This window comes from Ursus americanus, chromosome 12 (assembly GCF_024610735.1).
Source record: "Ursus americanus isolate L20-20 chromosome 12, mUrsAme1.1.p, whole genome shotgun sequence".
Taxonomy (NCBI): Eukaryota; Metazoa; Chordata; class Mammalia; order Carnivora; family Ursidae; genus Ursus; species Ursus americanus.
In genome coordinates, this window is record NC_142138.1 from 72,089,402 (window position 1) to 72,099,654 (window position 10,253).

Sequence of the window (10,253 nt, forward strand, 5' to 3'; positions counted from 1 at the left end):
CCTTGTTTTCTGAGAGTACTTTTTTTTAAATCATGAATTGATAATGGATTTTTCAAGTGTTTTTCTGCATCTATTGAGATGATTATATGTTTTTATTTTCCCTTTAGTCTGATGTGAATATAATGGTGTCTCAACTATTCCAAGACTCTCCTTAGAATTGCTGGCCTGTCTAAATTTATTTTACATTTACAAAAGAGGCATAATTTTACAAGTTATGAGTGTCTTAAGTAATGTGTAACCTAAATATAAGCTGATTTTTTTCAGCCTGTGAGTTCAAGATGACATCGCAATAAATTTATTTGCCCAAATCACAGTAGCTGGAAATGATGAACTATCTAAATAGTCACAAAGTGGCTCCACATAATTTCTTGGCATCTCCAGTGGGATGTGTCACGTGGTTATAGAGGCACCTATGTCACCACACAGCTCTCATCACCACACAGTGCACCTGGCTTCTCCTGTCCTGACCCTGCCCACATCCTCAATGCTCACCCCGCTCAGAGGAGTTAATGAGCCTCCCCTCCTCACTATTCTGCTAGGAAAAGCATCCTCCATTCTAACATTTTTCATAAAATTCCTAGCTTTCTACTTTTACATGATGATGCTAATGGTAGGCCTTCTTCTATAATGTCTTAATATATGTGGAGTACATCTGGGACTCTTCTGGGAATCTCTTTAGGGGTTGAGAGTATTTAAGTGCTGTGGTTTCCTATTTAGGGTTGGGGCTTGCATTGAAATTCTCATACCAAGAAAAATCACAAACTGGCATCTTGTTAAAGGAATCCACATGGAATGTTTTCAGTGGTTGTGAGGAGATACTTTACATCCCATAAATGCTAGACACCATCTAAATTGGTATATGGATGAAAATCCAGGATCAAATATCCTCAGATTAGAAGACTGGGTGGTATTTTCATATTATATTCCATCACCCCATTTTTCTGAGAGATGCTGAGACACTTGTCCTAGAGAGGCTTCACACAGTCCTGTCTTCTCATGGTCCTGTCCCTGGGATGAGGGAGAAGAGTTTTGTGTTTCCTTCATTTCTTATTCTTGATGAACTGAGGTTACCTCCTCTGAGTACAGTCAAGAGAAGATGCATCAGAAATAAGCAGGGTTCCCTCTGATAGTTCAAAGCCACAGAATGCCAGGCTCCTGAAGCTGTGTTGCTCACAGCACTGACCGTCAGGGAGCTGACCACCTGGCCAGGGAGGAGCCACCCAGCCATGCTCACAGCTATGTTTCTGCTATCAAGGACATGTGTTTGGTCTGCAGACCTGTGGAGCAGCTGCCCTGGGAGACGTGTGAAGGCCTTTGAAGAGGGAGCTCCTCATTAACATGGATCTCAAATCAGTAAGAAAGAGCTCCAGAACTAAAACAACTCCTTCTCTAAGACAAGAAAAACCAGGGATGGACCTGGAGGAAGCCACACAGAAGTCCTTGCATTTCCAGGGAGAGGTGGAAATCTCTCTGCTCAGAGCCACCCAGAAACTTTGGAAGTTCTCCAACCCACTGAGACAGATGTGACTCTTCAGCTGTTGTTGCTTAATGACTCAAGATTAAAACCAGGTAGACCAAAAGAGCCTTTGTACTTGCTTCTGTTGAACCAGAGGCCAAAGGAAAATTATCCATTTTTGCAGAGATCTGAACCCTTAGACTCTATTAAGCCTTCCTCTTACACAACCACAGCACCTGCAATTTCTCTTTAATGGATACTACAGCTGTAATTCACCATCTGTCTTCCTCCTCTCTGCTAGATTGTCGGCCCTGTGAAGGCAGGCTGTTCTCTCTCCTCTGTCTGTATCCCCGGTACTGTGCAAGGTGCCTGACCCACGGCTGATGCTCCTTCAAAGTGTGTTAAATGTAGGAACTGGGGGAATTCATGACCGAATGAGAAGAAATTCAGAAGGAAGGGCTAGCAGTAGGAGATCAGGTCTGTGGGGGAAAAGACAACGGGTGATGTCCATCTCCCAGTCACACCCCAAAGTCAGGTTGGACATTTAGAGGGGCTCCAAGTGTGATGTTAGCACCACTTCCATTAGGCTGATTTGTCTATCTTATCACCCAAACCAGGACACCACTGAGTAGTTACACTGGGACACCAGTTTTAAGCTAGGATTTCCCAGGTGCCCCAGTACAGAAAGTAGCCTTATTTTTGTGGTAATATCTGAGGCGTGCCCCACCCAGCGAAACTGATGGAAGTGGATATGAGTTTCATGCTGTTCTCTTGCCCTACATCCTCGCCATGCAGTCCACATGAAAAATTGTGTCTCTTTTTCCTCCCTAAAGTTTTGTCCTTTCTAATCCAGTATCTAGTTGTGGGGTTCCCATGGTGTGAAGGAAGTGGCTGCCAAACTGAATTGAGGCTGAGGTTGCGAGCATGGCCTCAGGGGGTCCAGAGTCTCTTCTGGAGACAAGAAAATGTCAGGAGGTTGCAGTTCTCCCCCCAGCTGTCTCCACCTCCATCCCAAAGGCCCACCACCTACCAGTGCTTCCTCCATGGGGGTTTGAAACATCTCATGGGATCCCTATTCTTCAGTGAGGGCAAGTTTTACAATGCAGTGAGAAAAACAAAATCTAAAGGCAAATAGATGGTCCTATAGGTTTTAATGGTTACAAATGAATAAGACGCATTCCCTATAAAGAAGAATACATTCAAAATATCATTTAATTAACTCTGTGTACTGTTTTTTACGAGTTAACAATAGGCCATGAACATTTTTTCTGTAAAAATATAAATCCATGATATAATATATTTTAATAGCAAAAATTATTCAAATCATATATGAGTACAAGTTTACATAGTCCTAATCACTTCTCCTTGACAAATAGTTTGAGTTTAGCTGACTTCACTAAAAAAAAAAAAAGTACACATTTTCAGCTCTGAGCAATTTATTTATTTGTCCATCAACACCTAACTTTGCTCTGCTCCCTTTATTCATGAAATTGCATGCTGCCTTTTGGGTGCCACGGGTCATCTGAGGGGCTCACTCTCCGAAGATAGGGCTCTAACACCCGTCCCCTACCCTTGCCCATATCTAATTGCCAGGAGCTCAGGAAGTAATGGTGGATTACATCTGAAGGTCTTGGTTACAGGGGCAGCCTGGAGATACTGTGCAGATTAAATTACACTTATCACTTGGAATTTGTGTTATGATTTATTCATTTGTCTATGTGTCTGTCTTGGTAGACTTCTGAATACAAGAATATAATCCTTTCATATCCATAACTGTTCCCAGTGGGGTGAGAGAGAATCTACACTAAGGCATGTGAGCAGAGGAAGGAAGCAAGGAAGGAAGGGAGGAAGGCAGTAAGGAAAGAAGGAAGGCAGGCAGGTAAGCAGGCATGCAGGAAGGAAGGGTGTTAGGCTCCCAGTAGGTCCCAAAGGGATGTTTGTGGACAGTCGTCATACTTCTTGGTTGAAACTCTTCCATTGGACATTATGCAAGTGCCCAGAAAAAAGGTTGAATGTCTAGTCCTGGGAGTGTGCCAGGCTGCCACGTCCCCTGGTTGTGAAAACAGCAGCATGCTCCAGGCCTGCATCACAACACCCTCCCCCCACCCCTGCACAGAATAAAAGGGCTCCTGCCCTGGGCTCCTCATCCACAGCCTCCTCAGGAACAGCCTTGTCCTGCCTCCTCAGTATTCCGTGAGTATCCCCTCGGCTGAGAGCCTTGGGAAGACAAGCCCAGATCTGCACAGAACCGGCAGGAAGGGGCCCAGACAGTGGGCAGCGGTGGTGAAGGGGCATTATGGTGAGGAAAGAGTCACTGAGGCACCTGTCAGGGGGCTGTGAACTCCCAAAGCCACAGGTCTTCAGGATTCCTTCCATTCTTGTTCTGAGTATGTTGTCAGGGGTGCACACAGATCCATCTGGCATCCAAGGGCACGTGTCCCCTCTGTGCCCCCATTCCTGTCCCACAGAGCATGGCTTAGAAAGCAGCTTGGTCATGGAGACAAGTGTTTGACAAAACCCACAGGGAGGGGACTTTTGCCTGAAGCTTCTGTGCTCATAATGTTTCTTTTATTTGTTGAAGGTCAAAGTCCTGCAGAGATGTCCTGCCAGCAGAGCCAGCAGCAGTGCCAGCCCCCTCCCAAGTGCCCCTCATCGCCCAAGTGCCCCCCAAAGAGTCCAGCACAGTGCTCCCCCCCAGCCCCTGCTGGCTGTGCTCCTGGCTCCGGGGGTGGCTGTAGCCCCAGCTCTGGGGGCGGCTGCTTCCTGAGCCACCACAGGCACCACGGATCCCACAGATGCCGGCTCCGCAGCTCTGACACCTGTGACAGTGGCAGTGGGCAGCAGTCTGGGGGCTCTGGGTGTGGTCATGGCTCCAGGGGCTGTTGCTGATCTGGGATCCTGATGCTGAGACAAGTCATCTTAGAGGAAATAAGAATCCATGGAGCATGAGAGACTGCGGAATCTGAGAAACAAACTGAGGGCTTCGTAGGGGAAGGGGTGGGGGAATGGGATAGGCTGGTGATGGGTGGTAGGGAGGGCTCATATTGCATGGTGCACTGGGTGTTATATGCAACTAATGAATCATGGAACTTCATATCAAAAACCAGGGATGTACTGTATGGTGACTAACGTGATATAATTAGAAAATATTATTATAAAAAAAATCCATGGGGACCGGAAAAAGCCATCTGACACGCAGCCTTTCTAGGATCCCCTAGTCTTGCTTGCCCAGGCTGAGAGGGTCCAAGCTCTCTCCAGAAGGCTCTCTCCACCTGGTCGAGGATCACACAGTCTCTGCTCCACTGCACCTGCCACTGATTGTCAGAGCTTGTGCCTGACCCCGTGAAAAAATAAATCTTCTGTCCCTCGTTACCTTGGGTGGTTCATGTGTCATTTCACTCTGCCCCTCCACAGTGGCCTGCTGTGTGTCCTTCTGTCTGCTCCTCAGGCCCACCATTGCCCTACAGAGGGTGGTGAATCATAGCCCTAGACTAGAAAAAATAGAGGGCTACGTGTGTTTTTATGCTGTACTATGGTGCACTGGGTGAGAAATAGGCAGATAGGCAGTTCTCAACCAGGGGGAGTCTGTCCTTCCACAGGGCATTTATCAGTATTGAGAGACATTTTTAGTTGTTTCTAGATACTGAGGTGGCAAGGTCTCGTACTACTGGCATCCAGTGAGGGCAGGACAGGGGTGCAGGTGCACAAGCCACAAAGCACCGCGCAGTTCCCCCGTACCATTCATGGGGAATTATCCGGATCAAAATGCCAAGGTTGCATATCATCAGAGTAGGATAAAGGGGAATGAAAAGGAAGGAATGGCCTCAAGATAGATAACTTCATCTGTTCAGTAAAAATCCCAGAGAGAGCTTGGGCAGGGGCAAGCAGAGGAGGAAGTGAGAATTAGAATTAAATCTAAGAAGTTATGGTTTAGAGGGAAAGATGGAGCTGAAAGTTTAGGAAGCGTGATAATGTGAAGAGGGTGGATTAGGAGACAGGAAAGGGGGAAAGGGAGGTGAGAAGCGTTTCTAGGAGAATAGATTGGCATAATTATAAGATGAAAAACTTAACAGTGCTTGTCATATGCTTGGAACCCCTAAATTACTTACATGAACTCATTTAATATTCTTTTTAAAAATAATTTATTTATTCATGAGAGAGAGAGAGAGAGAGGCAGGCAGAGGGAGATCAGGACCCGAACCAAAGGCAGACAGTTAACTGACTATGCCACCCAGGCGCCGCTCATTTAATATTCTGAACAACCCATAAAGTAGGTGCTCTTTAGAATCAGATCTTACAAACGGGGAAGCTAAAGATCCAAACAGTTTTGTACCAGGACTGAGGCCACAGAGCGAGTAGGTGGTGCAGCTGTCCGGCTGCTGAGGCCATGCTCAGGGGACTTGCCACTTGGTCTCCCCACCAGCTCCCCACCCTTGACTTTTCAAGGGATCTTTCACACAATGACTTTTTTTCACTTAGCATTTATTTTGGCCTGTTTGAGTTGTTTTTATTTTTGTTTTATTTATTTATTTTTTAGATCTGCAGAGCTAAGAACCCAGCCATGTGTTATAATTTCAGTAAAACTTAATTACTTTCCCATACTTGGGACCTATAATATGAAATTCAATTGCCCCTATGTTGGGATCATCTGCTTAGAGATAAGTCTCACTTTGCCTACCGGACTGTTGAAATATTGGTGTAAACAGTGTTCCATCCAAGCTATTCAAATGGTCCTTAGAATAAGCCAAAGGGACATCATAGAACCTGAACTAAATTCAAATTGAAATCTTGGGAGAAACCAGTGCAGGGCAGGATATACCAAGCAAACAATAATACTCTGTAGCACTTTGGGAGTACATCAAATTAATAAAAAAGATTCTTTTGTCCTTAGAAAATATCAAACTAGCTGTTTATTTTCACTTTAACTTTCGAAGACTCAGAATTTCTAAAATCCTTGGGATTTAATTTTAAAAAAGGCTCCCAAAAAGTTTGCTATGAGACATCTCTGAGTATATATGATCCACTCTCCAGCTCAACATAACTTTCTAAGGTAGGAACCATAGCTGTCATGTGTGGATCTATCACCATGAAGGTCCCTCAAAACCTGAGAAATTTCTGGGTACTGCTCCTCCATGGGACCAAAATAGTATGGAATCATGGTGAAAATCTGCCTCAAAAAATATTCAGGATGAACAGGCCTGACTGAGAAATCAGAGTCACAGGACAGAAAGTTGGTAGACCCAGAATCACAAAACTCACAGTTCTGGACAGAACTGCCACACTTGTCCAGGAGCCGAGTGAGGACAACTGCATGGAGAGTGGTTGGAAGCTGTAGGCTGCATTCCTAACAGCACACCAGCTATCAGAGAAAAAAGACTCAGCCTGCGGAGAAACAAAGCCTGACATCATACTGTGGAATGAGGCTTGGAGGCTCAGAAGCACCTGTTGGTTTCAAGCTCTCAATGCAAAGTGTCTAAGAATTCCTACAGTCAAGAAGTCCGCTCAGGAGGGGGAAGAAACAGGAGTTGGACAAACCCATAAAGTTTGAACCTGTAATACCAGGACAAAGAAAGTCAGAAGTTACGCAGTTTATGATGCTGCCCCTAAAAGGGAAGCCCGGCAGTTGAGAGTTCAGTAGGTGGAGAGATGCCCTAGTGCTCATCAGAGACTACTCCCAAAAACCCAGTCCAGGACTCGACAGTCAATAACCAATTGATTCCAATATCCTAGGGGCACACTGTGATTGTTTGCAAGAATTTTCTAGTCCTAGATTTTTCCTCAGTGCTCATAATAATGTGAGGGTTATAATACAACATGAATTATATGTGTACATATGCAAAGAAAAAGCCTGACAACTACTGGAGGCAGGAAGTGGGTAATTTTTGTTCATGTTTTTGTTCATCTATAGTTTGTTTTCCACAATAGGTGTGTGTTACTTGTATAATAAAAAAGTTATTAGAATAAAAAATCAATTGATTAAAAAAATTTTATTGGGCATCTAGTGTGTGCAAATACCGCTGTAGTTCCCAAGATACAATGGAGAACAAGAAAGACAGGCCTCTTATTTGTTTGCAATGCGGTAGAGTAAGGCACAAACATCCCTCTATCTAGCTGGCTTCCCATACTTTTGGATTGGGGAGGCAGTGGTGTACGTTTAGTTAACACAATGAAGAAATCCAACCTGGGAAAAATATTGAGGCTTAAACATACTGGCTTTGCTAGTGGCAAAAAGTTCATATGGTGACTTCTTGCTTTCATATCACAGGCAATTGTCAAGTAAGAGCAAGGGGTGGATTGCTCACGGTGGTGGGGAGCCTGAGAGTGCACATGGAGGCCACAGTCCTCATACCTTTCCTGATTTCCCTCCCTCACACCTTCCAAAGTCCCAGTTAAAAACCATGTTCGCACCAGTACCGTGAAGGTACCCTGATTTTCTCCCTGTTATATCATATTTAAGCATCTCAAAGTGGATGGCCACAACCACAGGTCCTCCTGTGGCAGAATAAACAGGCACATTTACTATTAATAGTATTTTATCAAAACTATCATTTTTAATTATAACTATGTTATAAAAGATCTATTCTTAAGCATAATTATATCTCAGAAGGAAATACATCTTTAGTGTTATAATAAAATGGATAAGACAATTCTACACAGCTGATTTAAATGCAATTTCTACAAACATTAGTCAATCACATCAGTTGCATCATGTCAAGTGTACAGAATAATGCTACCACATCTATTAGCTGTTATTCACCTTCTACCAATTATAACTCACCTTTCAGCTAAATTCTCCATGACTAATCTAGTCTAAATGACTCACTTCTTCTTCTGAACTACTCCTAAAACCTGAAACTCAGAAACACAGAGTGAGTGATTTATTGACACATCATTCATTAGATGTAGGTTATTTTCTTGTATCTCTGACTTCAAATCTAAAAATCTATGATCCATTGTGCTTTGATAATGTCGTAGCCTTTTCTCTCCCTAAACACCTCCCCCTTAAGATAGATATCACCTAAAAAGACAAGGAAACATAGACAAGAGTATCTAACACTATAACCAGTGCTCTTAATAAACATAACGTTCTAGGCCCTTCTATCAGCCACAACTGCCCTCAATCATCAGCTTTACTACCTCTCTCTTTGTGGGGACCTCTCTGACTCCTGGGTTTCACAAATTCCTCCCAGTGGCCCCACCTGAACCAGGTGGGGATGGAGCTGAGGCAAGCCCAACAGAAGATGACTTGCATTTGAGAAGAACAGAGAAACACCCCAGTGATAGTTTCTGAGTGCTTTGAATTTGGAACTTGCCAAAATAGCTTTGGGGTTACTTTTCAACTGTTGCCCCAAACAACTCAAGATTTCACCCATTTGGCCAAAACAGGCACCTGTCCTTGTTTCTGGAGAATCACAAAATATGTAAAATAAATGTTCATTTCTGCAAGAGATTTGAACACTTGTTTGTCCTTCATGTTAGGCTGTAAGCTCCCTGAGGGCAAGAGATGGGGTCTCCCTTGCTCCTTACTGTATTCTTAGTACTGTCCATGGGGCCTGGTCCAAAGTTGATCATCCACAAAAAACTTTTTGAATAAAGATATATGGAAATGGATGACCTAAGGTCATTACAGTGAGCAATGCCCTCCCCCTAATCTGGCATTTTCCCAGGCCCAACACCACTGCCAAAACAGGAGAACATAGAATGGGCCATGTTATCACTTCACTACTTCAGTCTTTAGCCTTACCACCCAGTATGGCAGGAGGATATTTGTATTATTCCTCCTTGTGAGCGCATTTTCCTGAACAATATCCACTGGTAGGACCCAACGGTGTTAGTGAAATAGCCACCGAGTCTGAAATGAAACCATCACTCAGCCCTCTTTCCCATTTACCATCATGAGGTGCCAAGTCCTCTGTCCCAGGGTAACTCATTCTCCCACAGATATTTTTAATAAAAGAACTTTAAGAATCTCTGTGTTTCAAAAAGGATGATTTGAAAAGTGGAGCAAAAAAAAAATAGGAAGAAATTAAATCTCCATATAAATGTATGTTTTAATATTCATAGAAGAATTGACTCATTTGCAATAAAATCATTTTATTTAAAATGTCATAAATGAACATGCTTATTGCTTTATAACCTGCTATAATCGATTATAAATAGGTCATGAACATTTTTTCATGTCATAAAATAACAATTTAATAGAAAAATATGTATTTTAAGTAGGATTATTAAATTTTTGGTTATGTTCTTGACAGTTATTTTTCTTTGAAAATGTAGCAAATGTAGTAGAACAAATGGTAAATTTGAATGAGAAAAGTCTTCAGTTTACATAAATAGATCAAACTCAAACTTCATATACTGTAAGATCTATGAAATCTTTCTACTCATCAAAACTCAACTCAGGCCTATGACTCTCTTTCCCAGGAACCGCAGCTTGGTTCCTGGGGGCTATGAGACTTCTCAGAGACCCCAGTCAGCCCATATAGGGTCTTAGCTCTATCCTTCCATTGTTGTACCTCCTCATCTCATTCCAGAGGCTGGGGGACAGTAAGTGATTACATCTGCATGTGTTAGATGTGCTGACACCAAAGACCATGACCTCAGCCTGAAGATGTTATGCACAGTTGCATTGCAGCATTTAGCAGTGATATTTGACTCCATATTTACACATGTATATGTATCGGTATTTCTATTACTCTTCCTGACAGATGATGAGCTACCCAAGAACAGAAAAGTGTCATATTCATCCACATATGCCTAGTTTTTGGCAAAGTCCTTGAGCAGAGTCTGCTTTAAG

At 43.2% G+C, this 10,253-nt stretch overlaps 1 protein-coding gene across 1 annotated transcript; it reads left to right on the plus strand.

Moving 5' to 3' along the window:
* Nucleotides 1-4,054: 4,054 nt before the first annotated feature.
* Nucleotides 4,055-4,345, plus strand: LOC123787773 (late cornified envelope protein 3D-like). Its single transcript, XM_045790671.1, has one exon. The coding sequence runs from the start codon at nt 4,055-4,057 to the stop codon at nt 4,343-4,345; it is 291 nt and encodes a 96-aa protein (XP_045646627.1).
* Nucleotides 4,346-10,253: the final 5,908 nt, after the last annotated feature.